The sequence below is a fragment of the Sinocyclocheilus rhinocerous genome, unplaced genomic scaffold, assembly GCF_001515625.1.
Source record: "Sinocyclocheilus rhinocerous isolate Xijiao unplaced genomic scaffold, SAMN03320098_v1.1 scaffold914, whole genome shotgun sequence".
Classification (NCBI taxonomy): domain Eukaryota; kingdom Metazoa; phylum Chordata; class Actinopteri; order Cypriniformes; family Cyprinidae; genus Sinocyclocheilus; species Sinocyclocheilus rhinocerous.
Window position 1 is genome coordinate 19788 of NW_015629521.1, and position 15112 is coordinate 34899.

At 34.7% G+C, this 15112-nt stretch overlaps 1 protein-coding gene across 1 annotated transcript in view; it reads left to right on the forward strand.

Moving 5' to 3' along the window:
• LOC107739129 (myosin-IIIa-like) overlaps positions 1–15112 on the forward strand; it is a 50363-nt gene that overhangs the window by 19245 nt on the left and 16006 nt on the right. The window contains exons 10-18 of the mRNA XM_016551143.1: positions 1086–1184; positions 1285–1399; positions 3537–3663; positions 5828–6044; positions 6273–6420; positions 9386–9539; positions 10098–10186; positions 10605–10734; positions 12450–12535. Coding sequence (XP_016406629.1) covers positions 1086–1184; positions 1285–1399; positions 3537–3663; positions 5828–6044; positions 6273–6420; positions 9386–9539; positions 10098–10186; positions 10605–10734; positions 12450–12535 — 1165 coding nt within the window. The remainder of the gene's footprint in view (positions 1–1085; positions 1185–1284; positions 1400–3536; positions 3664–5827; positions 6045–6272; positions 6421–9385; positions 9540–10097; positions 10187–10604; positions 10735–12449; positions 12536–15112) is intronic.

Consider the following 15112-nt stretch of genomic DNA (forward strand, 5'->3'; position numbering starts at 1 on the left):
TTTCAGGATTGCTGGCGAAACCCTGAATTTTCTCAGCTGTCGCAGATGGTACAGTCTTTGCCTGGCATTATTAACCTGAGTTTGGATGTGTGAAGTCCAAGTCAGGTCCTCGGAGATCTGGAGAAGTGGGCGGGCAGTATGCTAATGTTTCAGACCAACGCGAAAAGACCAACAAGTGGGCGGGCAGTATGCTAATGTTTCATGTTGACCTCAACATGAAACGGCTTGGGATTCGTTTTAAAAACACTTTAAATATCGAATGACAAGGACTGACTGAATTGACCAAACTCATTTTGATGTTTAATAGTTATCCTGTTTTATCAAAGTATATTCAGTGAATAGGGTAAAAAATCATTTTGTCGAAAAAGAAAAGAAAAGAAAAAAAACTGTTTTCAGCAACAGTAAATCAATCACAATGAAAAAAAAAAGGAAATTGTTACAATTGTTACAGTTGTTACATTTATTATAATTTTCAGAAATTTCAAGTGAATTTCAAAATTATCTATAAAGAAATGGCAGCAAACACATTGCATTCAACATGAAATTTTGAAAAAAAAGTATTTTCTTTTAAAACGTACACCAATATTCTGTTTTATTTATGACTTTTTATGTTTTATACAGTGCATTCAATAGATTTTGTACAACCAGTAGCTTTTGCTACTTGCAATGCAATAAAATTTAGTATGCTCACTTTTTCTTTTATATATTTGAATGTGTACAGGTCAGAATAAGTATGTTGTTTAAATTGTTTACATAAATATAACTGTTACACTGAATGACAATGGAACAACATTTTATTCTCCCAAAACTTTTTTGAAACCTTAAAAGTAGACACTTTACTTGCATTTAATCAATGTGCTTACTATGTATATAAAATCACTTTTGTAAAATTTCTTTTGATGCAGACATTTTATATATGTTTATGCATGTTTATGTAAGCACACAAATATTGGAAATGGAGAATATACTTTACTTTTTTAATCAGTTTACTTGCCATCATTTACCGCCAACATTTTTTTCTCAACTGCGTAGATGCTAAAATCCATTTTATAACCAACTATTTTTCTTTCTTTTCTTTTTTTCAGAGGGGAACGTAACTTCCACATCTTCTATTATATCTATGCCGGTCTGGCTGAGAGGAAGAAACTCGGCCACTACAAGCTGTCAGACAGCAAAACTCCAAAGTAAGTTCTTGAGCACCTGATAACAGCCTGCTGTTTTTATCTGGATGCACATCTGACATGCTTATTTCTGTTTTGTACTCTTTGTTTTTCTCAATTCCAGGTATCTCCACAATGAGAATGTGAAATTAGTGCCTGACATTGTGGGCAATGCCTTCTATAAGGAGCAGTTTGAGACAGTAGAGCAGTGCTTCAAAGTTATCGGCTTCACCCTAGAGGTACACAAACCTATCGCAATAAAGTGTTTACAATCTTAAACAAAGGTTCAATACTATAGTGATTTTTTTTGCTGCTTTATTTTTAATCACATTTTCAATAATAAGTGTCACTTAGAACATTTATTTACTTTTTACATAATTCGAGTTCTTATATTGGAGGTGATAGCACTGACTTTCATTATACTAAAATGCAAATGTTGTTTCTTTTGGAGAAGGGGATAAAATGTCATTTGATTACTAAATAATGAGGTGTAATAGACAAGCGGACCGTGAGAACAGCCTGCCAGTGCTCTGAATGCTGGCGATGGCCTGTGTGGAGGGTTATGTAGAAGTTGTGACTCAGTGCTCTAATGCCATCAGTCTCCACAATTACCATCAGGTGAATCAGTGATGCATGCTGGAATACATTACCAGTGCCCATTTTGTCTGGAAGGCCACATCCAAGCTTATCAGTGAAATAAGATATCAGATATCCCAAGATCATGAAACAGTCACAATAGAGCGCAATGTCAGGTTCTGGAAGTAACCCGAATCATTTTCTTAATAGAGAAATTTATTTTTAACATTTCGATGTCGATGCACCATGAATAATATTTTGTAGAAGGTACAAATAAGAAATTATGTTTAATAGCCCATTTTTTGTAAATGTACCAAGCGTGTCAAATATTTGTATTAAATATATGAAGAATCAGAAGAAACTGAGATAGACTAAATCCAGAAGAATTTTGGCAACATCTCCAAGATGCTCCAAGAAACCTACCTGCAAAGCTACAGTACTGTTAAACGTTTTAGGCACTTGTGTAAAAATGCTGTAAATTAATGGCAAAATGAATGTTTGGAAATGTAAACGAAATATTTCCTACCGACACACTACAGCAAAAGATAGAAATAACTGACTTTTAGTTGGTGAAAATACTAGTGTTCTGATAATTTTGGCCACCACTGTGTGTGTGTGTGTGTGTATATATATATATATATATGTGTGTGTGTATGTGTGTGTGTGTGTGCGCGCGCGCGTTTTTGTGACATATGAGGACACAAATTTGTATAATGACATGGGTATGACATAGGTATTACAAGGAGAAGGAAGGTTATGAGGACATTTATAAAAACCATTACGCCTATGGAATGTCCCCACAATTCACAAAAAACAAACCTTTGTGTGTGTGTGTGTGTGTGTGTGTGTGTATTAGAAAATGTTACAGTAAATCTAAAATATGTTGTTTTAATGCTTTTTGTCAGCATTAATCTCAGCTCTTGTAAAAAGACGTGCTTAAAGGAACAGTTCACCCAAAAATGATAAGATAATATCAGTTCTTTGGACTCTCATTCTGACGGCACCCATTCACTGCAGAGGACCCATTGTCCGCTGGTGAGCAAGTGACGAAATGCTACATTTCCCCAAATGTGTTCCAATGAAGAAACAAATGCACCTACATCTTGAATGGCTCATTTTCATTTTTGGGTGAACTATTCCTCAAATTAGAATCGAAGATGTAGTGTATTTCTAATCTTACAAAAAAAAGCCTGATAATATCATATTAATGAAATAAAAAGCCCCATAGGTGTTCTTAAAGTGAGTACACTTTCATCACTAATTTTCACTATTACATTACATTTAAAAAGGTATATTATTTTCATAATAAATATTCCTTTTAATAGAATGCTAAGGTGTGCTAAGAACCTTATTTCTGGAATCACTAAAGAAGCGGACGGTCACTGTTGTGCTTTCTACCACTGAAATACCACCAGGCCAACATCTAAATCTTCTTGGAGAACTTACTCTGTCTCTGTAATGTCAGTTTAGTTTTCTGTTTCTCCAGGGAGACATGAGTAATCACAGGCCTGTGAGTGACATGGCTTTGACATTACGAAGCACTGTATTCTTTAGGGAGTCCATATAATCGAATAGACAGACGTGTCAGTGTGCCACTAGATATTAGCTGCTATGCTACATTCACAGAAATATGTAGCAGATTCATTCCTCTGGCCTGGGATGTTTAAACATAGATGTGATGTCATGTAATAAATCATGTTATTCATGCCTGGCATCTCTTTTGTGGAATGTTTAACTTAATGCATTTTGTTTATCTATTAATACGAACTGTGGTAAATTTTTTTGTCATAATCTTATTAGGAGCTCGGGAGTGTTTACAGTATCTTAGCTGGGATCCTAAATGCAGGAGATGTCGAGTTCACGTCAGTCGCTTCCGAACATCAGATGGACAAAAGCAACATTTCCAACATGGCAGTACTAGAGAGTGGTAAGAACTGTCCCATATTCCAGGTTTTCAAGTCTGACCTTTCACTCTGTACTTTGTGTGTTTATGTAATTCTGAAGAGCTGCTAGAAACCCTAAGTAAACCCCTATTTGCATCCCTTTAGAAAAAATCTCCACAAACAAGCCTAAGGTGGCTTGTTGCTCTTAGCTGATTTAATAGATTTAGAGGGGTTTAGGGCAATTTTCACCAGCTTATCCAGACCAGCTTATCAAACACAAAATGGCAAACCACATTTTATTATTTTACAGTAAGTTTAAGAGTAATGGGTACTATTCAATATTAAATAGTATGCCATTGTAGGGTTTTAGTGCATCTGTAATTATACTGTGATGATTTCATAACGTGTCTAGGCTAATATTGCCCACAAACCCTTGCAGAAGGTGTTCACGTGGTTCACCATTGATGTTTCTGTTGCAGAAAAAAAGCAGACAGCAGTTTTAAATGCATGAACCTAAAAGTGTACTATAATTAGAAAAATGCACAATTACTGATTAGTGTAAATATGTACAAATATGTAAGTTGGGATATACACTACCGTTCAAAAGTTTGAGTTCAGTAAAACGTTTTTTGTTTTTTAAAGAAGTTTCTTATGTTCATCAAGGCTGCATCTATTAGATCAAAATTACAGGAAAAAAAACATTATTTTGTGAAATATTATTGCAATTTAAAATAACAGTTTTATATTTTAATATCCTTTAAAATATAATGTATTCCTGTGATCAAATTTGAATTTTCAGCATCATTACTCCAGTCTTCAGTGTCATATGATTCTTCAGAAATCATTCTAATATGCTGATTTATAATCAATGTTGGAAACAGTTGTGCTGCTTAATATTTTTTTGGGACCTGTGATAACTATTTTTCAGGATTCTTTGATAAATAAATAGTTAAAAAGAACAGTGTTTATGCAAACTAGAACTTTTGTGTTACAATATACACTACTATTCAAAAGTTTGGGGTCCGTACATTTTTTTAAATAAAGAAATCAATACTTTTATTCAGCAAGGATGCTTTAAATGGACAAAAAGTGATAGTAGAGACTTATATTGTTAGAAAAAAAAAATAATTTTATTCATCAAAGAATCAAAGAAAAAAGTATCATAGCTTCCAAAAACATACAAAGCAGCACAACAGTTTCAACATTGATAATAAATCAGCATATTAGATTGATTTCTGAAGAATCATGTGACACTGAAGACTGGAGTGATGGCAGATGAAAATTCAGCGCTGCGTCACAGAAATAAATTATATTTTAATGTATATTAAAATAGGAAACCAATATTAGAAATTGCAATAATATTTTACAATATTACTGTTTTTTTTTCTGTATTTTTGTACAAATAAATACAGCCTTGATCAGCATAAGAGCCTCCATTAAAAAAACAACATTAAAAATCTTACTGATCCCAGACTTTTGAACGGCACTGTATATAGCAAACAAATTTCCTAGGGTTTTAAATGAATGAAACCCTCTGCTAAAGCTAACTGTATGTAGAAGAAGTGAATTTCTTGCAGTATTACTTTAGTTTATATTAATAAACTAAAGTAATAGTTTGGTTTATTAATATAAACTAAAGTAATACTGCAAGAAATTCACTTCTTCTACATACAGTTAGTTTAAATTAATATATTTCATTAGTTTTTATTAACATATTTAATTAGTGTTTATTTTTATGTTCTCTGTTTATATTTTAGTTCAAATTTTAGTAATTTTGTAGTGTGTTTGTCATTTTTATTAGTTTTTGTAATATGTCTATATACTGTAGTTTTTATTCATTTTTTGTTCTATTTTAAGTACATCAGGTTAAACTAGATGAAAATGAGAAATGTTGTCTTGGCAATTTGCTGATGTTAAACGAATTTTATTTAATTGTATCACTTAGGTTGTTTGTATTTTATTCTAAGTTTGCTGTTGATGTTGTTTTCTTTCTATGGTTTTAGTTTTAGTTAACTGTATAACCCTAGTTTGTGGTTTACCATTTTTTTGTAATTTTACCATCATTTTTCATGATGATAGCATGTCCCAAAACTGGGATATTGTCACGTTACATGTACTTGTAAGTATGTACCCAGTGCAACAGTACTTTTTGTACTCTGTAGAAAATCGTCATATTGTTGTTATGTTTCTATTTGTTTGTACGTTCAGCTGCATCGCTGTTGTGTATCCATGCGGATGAGCTCCAGGAAGCGCTGACCTCTCACTGTGTGGTCACACGGGGCGAAACCATCGTCAGATCAAACACAGCGGAGAAGGCCACTGAGGTACGGGACGCTATGGGCAAAGCCCTCTATGGACGCCTGTTCAGCTGGATCGTCAACCGCATCAACTCTCTCCTGAAACCAGACAACGACAACCAGTCAGGGTAAGAGAAGAGAGTGTTCTCAATCTGTGCTCAGATTTGCCACTATTTCAACAGTTGCAATCAAATTCTTTCAATGCCACAATCCAGGAGAAATACAACTTTAGAACATCTCCTTACTGACCAGAAACTAGAAAGATATACTTTCATCCTATGTGTTGATGTGTGAATGACAAAAATTTTTTAAATTCCATATCAATTTTTTTTCTTAATTCTATCCTTTCTCTCCAGGGAGGAAGACAAAGGTCTAAACATCGGTATTCTGGACATCTTTGGCTTTGAAAACTTTAAGAGGAACTCTTTTGAGCAGCTCTGCATCAACATTGCCAATGAGCAGATCCAGTTCTACTTCAACCAGCACGTCTTCGCCTGGGAACAGGTACATCCTGCCTCTGATAAAGTCATTTTATCCAGTCTTGAATTGTTTGGGAGCTTTTCTATGCCTTTTGGGAGCATTTTTAGATTTTGCATAACCTTATTTCCATCTAAATGGTGGTAACACCTCATCATTTATCGTATCACAGTGTTGTGAGAAATGGAAGGAAGGGGAGTGGAATATTCAGTTTTCTTTTGACGCAGACAAGCGTGGCAATTCCCCAGACTGACTGTAGCCTTGAGGGGGAAAGTGATTTGGTGCCTCTAAACGTTTACGGCTAACCCACATTAGTGCCTTCATAAATCATCTGAAACAAGGGTTACGTCAGAAGCCGCTGACTTTGCTTGTGCTTCTATAAGCAGACAGGAAATGCTGCTTTAGGTAAACGTGCTGATATGATGGCCACATTTCTGTGGTTAATGCATAATTTGTTAGTATTTATATGGGTAAATCTCACAAATATATTTATTAGCTAGGCAGTTGCTATGAGGGTGCTAGGGCATCAATAATAATAATAATAATTATTATTATTATTATTATTATTATTATTATTAATTATTATAACAAAATATAGTGCTTTGCAATGGCAAGCACCACTCACACCACTCACATACAAATGTATGTATAGTTTGTATTTTATATATATATATATATATATATATATAAGTATGATAATTTTACATTGAATGCACTTACTGCACCTTTTAAATTTCAGTGTAAGCTTTAATTTATAAATTAGACAAAAATGAGTGAAAGAAAGAAATAAAGAAAGAAAGTTAAGAATTTTTATGATGAGATTTTGGGAGAAAATTTAATTATTTTTTATAATCTTTACTGTATACAGTAAAAATTTTGTAATATTATTTTAGCATCATTAATGCATCTTTTAACTAATATACATAGTAATGAAATTTTGATTTTTACACTAATGAGAATGTAGGGGAAATGTAATTAAAATAATATCAAAAACAAAAGAAAAGTCCAAAAATATGCTTAATTATCTTACAATACAATTCATTAGTTAGTTAGTTAGTTGAATTTGACCCAGACGTTGCTTTTTGAGCTTTTCCTGTAAAATTCGGTTACACTTTATTTCGATAGTCCACTTTAGACATTCTATTAACTATAAGTAACTTTGTAACTACATGTCAACTACATGTCAACTAATTCTCATTAATTTGCAACTACATGTCTACTAACTCTCAGAGTAGACTGTTAGGGTAGGTTTAGGGTTAGTAGAATAAGTTGACAAAGAAAGTGTTAGAAGATATTAAGCAGACAGTCTACTAATACTTTACTAACTGCTAGTTGACATGTAGTTGCAAAGTTACTTACTGTTAATAGAATGTCTAAAGTGGACTATCGAAATAAAGTGTTACCAAATTTCTTCACAACCTATTTGTTGATGTGTGTTCTCCATATTATTATTTCTACTCCGAGCACTCAGGAGTATGTAGCCTGAAGTAAACATTGAAGAGTGTGTTTTCTGTTATTTTTTGTTGCTTCAAATCTCTGTTGTTTTTGCATCCCCGAGGCTTGTATGTCAGCAGCAGTCTTACTGTCCCCCAAAAATGAGGTTGTTCCCTGTTCGCAGGATGACTAAAAGCTCTAATCCACACCAGAGATTGGATTTCTTGGACAAGCTTCTGTATGTGTGTTGATGCGTTTCGCCAGTGAATAATTTAGGTCCATGTGTGGATTGTAATTTATCAACATGGCAGTCTAGAGACAAGACAGACATGACATTTGTGCTTTGGGTTGAGTGCTCTGCTCACAGGAAGTCATCGTGTAGCAGCAGGAATTGCCTGACACACAGTGTAGCTCAGATTTAGGAGGTTACGGAGCTCCAGGCATCAGCTAGCAGAAGTCTGCAGTGTTGTTGGAAGCTTACAAATATTAATGGATAGAAGAACAGAAGTACGTTCCCCGAGGAGAAATTCAGGTGCAAAACAATAGCAGCATCAAGCGTAAAGGTCACAGACAACATCACATTCAGAGACATAGTGCAATCAAACAAGACATTTCAAAATATGAATGCATTGTCTCATAATAAAGAGTTTTCTTTTGACATCTTATGTAGAATTTGTCTCGCATGACCAGATTTTTTACTATCAGCATGAAGTCTTGTGCACTTGCAGTTTATTCTGGCTAAAAAAACCGCCCAGTTAGACAGGAAGAGAATAACTGATTGACGTGGATAGTGACCAGTCATGGTTTATTTTGTTTTTCATGCCGTTTTAGGGGTGACAAATTAAAGAAACAGCAGTGTCCTTCTGGACCAAATTAAGAAATGTTCTCAATATTGTGTCATTTTTGTCTATTTTTCTAAATAAATACTGATAGTTTATGCATCTACACTAATGTTCCAAAATGTGGGGCCGGTAAGATTTTTTCATGTTTTTAAAAGAAGTCCCTTTCACTCACCCAGCCTGCATTTATCTAAAAATACAGTAAAAACCGTAATACTGTGGAAATATTATTACAATTTAAAATAACTGTTTTCTATTTTAATATAATTTATTCCTGTGATACAAAGCTGAATTTTCACATGAAGTGTCACATGATCATTCAGAAATCATTCTAATATGCCGATTTACTGCTAAAAAAACATTTCTTATTATTCTTATTTATTTTTTAATTTATTTTTGTAGGATTCTTTGTTGAATATAACGTTCAAAGAAATAACATTTATTTGAAATATGAATAATAATTTTAAAAACTCTTTACAGTCACTTTTGGTCAATTAATTGCATCCTTGCTGAGAGAAAAAAGCATTCATTCTTAAAATAAAATTAAATTAAATTAAATGAAATAAAGTATAAAAAAAGTAATAATAAAATAAAATAAAATAAAATAAAATAAAATAAAATAAAATAAAATAAAAACCCCACACTTTTGAATAGTATTGTATAAAACATTCAGAGATTTGATTCCAATAACCTGATTAAATCATTTGGTTGCTCTGCAGGATGAGTATCTGAACGAAGACGTGGACTCTCGAGTGATTGAATATGAAGACAACCGGCCGCTGCTGGACCTATTCCTTCAGAAGCCCATGGGCATGTTAGCGCTACTGGACGAGGAGAGTCGCTTTCCTCAGGCTACTGACCAGACCCTCGTCGGCAAGTTCCTCTCAACATCTGACCTTCTCCCTGAAACATCATAGAGCTTTTAGCTTGAGTTGTGTTCACCTAGTGTCTTATGACCAGGGACACTTACACTCTCTCTCTCACACACACACACGTACGCACAGACCCACAAGATCAAGGGAGAGGCTGTCATCAAACATTTACTGGCATGCTAAGTTTTCATCTGCTTTCTCTAGAGGACACTCTCACTGAAGTCTTTGACTGACAGCTGAATAATTCAACATGCCAACACTAGACGCCTAGCTGTTTTTCCATGACTTAGCTTTATTGCTTTATACTGAATGAAACTGATGGATTAATTCATTCATGTGTATCTCATGGTATCACGCATGGATGAATGAATTAATGAGGGTCGGGTCAGTGAACGAACAAATATATGAGCAAATGAATGCATGAACTGACATAAATGATGAATGTTTAAATCGACAAACTACGTAAATGATCAAATAATTATTGAATGAATAAACTTGTGAATGGATGAGTATGTGAATGAACTCGTAATTAACAACCAGTTGTCTTTTGTTCATTCAGAGAAATTTGAGGACAACTTAAAGTCCCAAAACTTCTGGAGACCAAAGAGGGTTGATCTGGGCTTTGGAATCCATCACTACGCAGGCAAGGTAGAAATATTATATTTATTTATGCATCTTTTTTTTTTTGCAAACATACCACAGAAACAAAGATATGAAAGAGAATTAAATGTTTTGTTTACACAAAAAAGGAAAATTCTGACATCATTCACATTTCTATAAATAAAGGATCCAAAATGGAGTTTTCACAGCAGTGTCATTAAAGAACAATTTTGGATTCCCCAAAGTTTTTATACAAACAGCTTTTTTTTTAATAGTGTGAAGAACTTCTATACTGCTGTATAGAAAATGAAAACACATTTGTTAAAATATCATCTTTTGTGTATGCAAGGGTGAGTAAATGATGCCAGAATTTTCATTTTTGGGTGAACTAACCCTCTAAGCCAAGTTCATCTGTGAGAATAATAGTCTATTAGATGCAAATACATCTTGTTTCTCGTGTGGTTAGGTGATCTATAATGCCGGCGGTTTTCTGGCTAAGAACAGAGATGCTCTGCCCGCTGATATTGTTCTTCTGCTGAGGTCCTCAGAGAATGAACTGATCCGTAAACTGGTTACTCACCCGCTCACTAAAACAGGTTTGCTTTGACTTTGCACTCTTTAGAAACATTTAAAGCCTTTGGTATGTCTGCTGTTTAGATGCTTCATTTTCTGTCCTTTTTTTATACAGATATAATTATTTTATGTTGCTAAAGAACCCACAAATCCACACACATTCATCTAGACATGCGCTTATAAAGCTTTTGGTGTGTGTGTTTCATTTGTCCTCTCTGTATGTGACAGATTTTCTAAACAGTGACCTCTAACAATGTGTCAGTCAATCCAATCATTGTGTAATTGCCTTGTGCAATTACTTTATTTTTTCCATTGTGCTGCCAGAAAAAAAAAAAGGAAACATTTTGTTGCTTTGAGTACATGCACCAGTTTCCACTACTTTAGTTGTGAATAGCAGAGTCCTGCAGTATGAATACTTTTTTAAAAATCACTAATCACAAATTTATTGCACACCAAATTTGGCAGAGAAATCACCCACAAAAGATAATTTATAGCCATTAGTGTGGCTATATAAAATATGATACAAATATAATACTAATCTAATGTAATACAAAGTATTAAAACATTAAGTGTGCAATTATTATTATTATTATAAGTAATATCATATATAACAGCCGTTTAGTTGTTTTATTTACACACCATAAAAGTTCTTTTTATCTGTGTAGCACCTTGTTTGACCAAAAATTCAATGTTTTGTTGTTATATTTTCATTTGATTATATTTTTAAATTGCTAATTGATTAAATTGTTAAAGGTTTATTAATTAATTTGTTAGACAGTATTTTTGATGTTACATTTGTATTAAAAATCGCAAAGTACAGAATCCAGAAAAAAAATAAAACAGAGTTTCCTATAAACTATCAAGACCTGTTTACATGGAACAAATGCCACATCATCTAAAGTTCATCCATACAGAAAAGTAATCGCACTTAAAAATACAACTTTACAGTTCAAACAACACTTTTTAGTATAGACAAATTTTATTAAAATGTTTAAATATTAAACCCTCCAACATGCCCCATAGACTTTTATTATAAGCACACAAACTGGGTTGCTATAACAAGGGTTGCTATAACAGTATGACACCGATGCTGTTGGTTGATTTTAGGTTATTTTTAAACCAAAATGTTCGCCTTGTGCTTCTTTACGTGACCCACTAGAGAAAGCAATACTACTGTAGTGTATTTTAGCATAGCATGAGCACCCAAATGGTAAGTATAGTCACATTCTATTAGATTACACTGCATTATAGGCCACACCACAATCTCACAGAATGGAAATGACAGTGCAAACACCATCCTGTCTGAAACGTTAAGCAGGGAGTTTGATCTATTGGTCTGAACGAATGAATGTAGCACTCTCTCTAGAAAAGAAAATGTGCTCACTCCCATGCGATCTGATGTGATGAATGGAGGTCGTCTGACTGACACAGTCGATTACGTCCTGTGAGATTCACTGGGGATTGTTTCCAGGAAGTCTGCTGGGATTTCAAACCTAGGCCTCATTCATAAGGCTTTTGTTAGCTACTTGACCATTGTGAAGCTTATTTATCTGTCACAGCACTGACCTCTAAAGACCATATATCCCAGTGCCCTTGAAATGGTTAACCTTGCAATAATTGGTTGATTATCTTTGAAGAACATGTGATCTAATCTAATGAAGTATCAACAGCAGATCTCTAATGTGTTTGGTTATCGCAGTAAAAGCAGGTATTTGCCCTGACTTCTCTCTTTGTGCAGGTAACCTGGCTCACACTAAAGGCAAGGCTGCGGGATCTGCTCGTATGGGCACACAACAATCACAAGGCACCATTAACTTTGCCAAGGTACCTCATTTTGACCTCTTCTCCTCTCTGTACTATAGAGCTCCTAAAGGGACATGGTGATGTTAAAAAAAAAATGAGATGGAAGGAAAATTATATTTCAATGTATTTCCATTCGCTCACAAAACCATTGCATTCACCTGCAAAACTTAGTAAAATTAGGTGTTAGGAAAAACATTAAAATTCACAAAATTCTGTGCTTTTGTGAGCAAAAACACAATGTTTCTACGGGGAACACTGCTTTGCTAGAGAATTTAAATGTTTAATAAGCAAATGCAAAGTTTCTCAGGGAAGGCAATAGTTTTGCTAGAAAACGCAAATGTTTTGGTGTGAATGCAACATTTCTCGGGAAACGCAATAGTTTTGTAAGAGATCGCAAATGTTTTGTAAGTGAACGCAAAGTTTCTTGGAGGAACAGTAGTTTTGCAAAAGATTGCAAATGTTTTGGAGTGAATGCAAAGTTTTTTGGGAAAGCAATAGCTGCGAAAAATGCAAAAAATGTTTTGCGAGCGCACAGAAAGTTTCTCAGGGGAACGCAGTAGTTTTGCAAGAGGTTGCAAATGTTTTGCGAGAGATCGCAAATGTTTTGTGAGCGAACGCAACGTTTTAAAGGGGAATGCAATAGCTTTTCAAGAGAATTTAAATGTTTTGTAGCAAGTGCAAAGTTTCTCGGGGGAACGCAGTAGTTTTGTGAGAGATTGCAAATGTTTTGTGAGCAAATGCAAAGTTTCTCGGGGAAACGCAGTAGTTTTGCTAGAGATCGCAAATGTTTTGTGGGTGAATGCAAAGTTTCTTGGAGGAACAATAGTTTTGCAAGAGATTGTAAATGTTTTGGAGTGAATACAGTGTTTCTCTGGGAAACGCAAAAGTTTTGTAAGAGATGGCAAATGTTTTGGAGCAAACGCAGTGTTTTTCAGGGGAACAATAGTTTTGCGAAAGATTGCAAACGGTTGCGAGCGAATGTAAATGTTTTGTGAGTGAATGCAACATTTCTTGGGGAAACACAGTAGTTTTGCAAGAGATCGCAAATGTTTTGTGAGTGAACGCAACGTTTCTCTGGGAAACGCAATAGTTTTGCGAGAGATTGCAAATGTTTTGCGAGCTAATGCAAAGTTTTTTTGGAATGCAATAGCTGTGCGATAAATTGCAAAAGTTTTGTAAGAGATGGCAAATGTTTTGGAGCAAACGCAGTGTTTTTCAGGGGAACAATAGTTTTGCGAAAGATTGCAAACGGTTGCAAGCGAATGTAAATGTTTTGTGAGTGAATGCAACATTTCTTGGGGAAACAGTAGTTTTGCAAGAGATCGCAAATGTTTTGTGAGTGAACGCAACGTTTCTCTGGGAAACGCAATAGTTTTGCGAGAGATTGCAAATGTTTTGCGAGCTAATGCAAAGTTTTTTTGGAATGCAATAGCTGTGCGATAAATTGCAAATGTTTTGCGAGCGAACAAAGTTTCTCAGGGGAACGCAGTAGTTTTGCGAGAGATTGCAAATGTTTTGCGAGAGATCACAAATGTTTTGTGAGCGAACGCAATGTTTCTCTGGGAAACGCAATAGTTTTGTAAGAGATAGCAAATGTTTTGGAGCAAAGGCAGTGTTTTTCAGGGGAACACAATAGTTTTGCGAGAGATTGCAAACGGTTGCGAGCGAATGTAAATGTTTTGTGAATGAACGCAACATTTCTTGGGGAAACACAATAGTTTTGCAAGAGATCGCAAATGTTTTGTGAGCGAACGCAACATTTTAAAGGTGAATGTAATAGCTTTTCAAGAGAATTTAAATGTTTTGTAGCAAGTGCAAAGTTTCTCGGGAGAACGCAGTAGTTTTGCGAGAGATTGCAAATGTTTTGCAAGAGATCACAAATGTTTTGTGGGTGAATGCAAAGTTTCTTGGAGGAGCAATAGTTTTGCAAGAGATTGCAAATGTTTTGGAGTGAATGCAACGTTTCTCTGGGAAACGCAAAAGTTTTGTAAGAGATGGCAAATGTTTTGGACAGTAGTTTTGTGAGAGATTGCAAATGTTTTGTGAGCAAATGCAAAGTTTCTCGGGGAAACGCAGTAGTTTTGCTAGAGATCGCAAATGTTTTGTGGGTGAATGCAAAGTTTCTTGGAGGAACAATAGTTTTGCAAGAGATTGTAAATGTTTTGGAGTGAATACAGTGTTTCTCTGGGAAACGCAAAAGTTTTGTAAGAGATGGCAAATGTTTTGGAGCAAACGCAGTGTTTTTCAGGGGAACAATAGTTTTGCGAAAGATTGCAAACGGTTGCGAGCAAATGTAAATGTTTTGTTAGTGAATGCAACATTTCTTGGGGAAACAATAGTTTTGCAAGAGATCGCAAATGTTTTGCAAGAGATCGCAAATGTTTTGCGAGCGAATGCAAATTTTTTGGGGGAATGCAATAGCTGTGTGATTGCAAATGTTTTGCGAGAGAACAGAAAGTTTCTCAAGGGAACGCAGTAGTTTTGCGAGAGGTTGCAAATGTTTTGCGAGAGGTTGCAAATGTTTTGCGAGAGGTTGCAAATGTTTTGTGAGCGAACACAATGTTTTAAAGGGGACACGCAGTAGTTTTGCTAGAGATA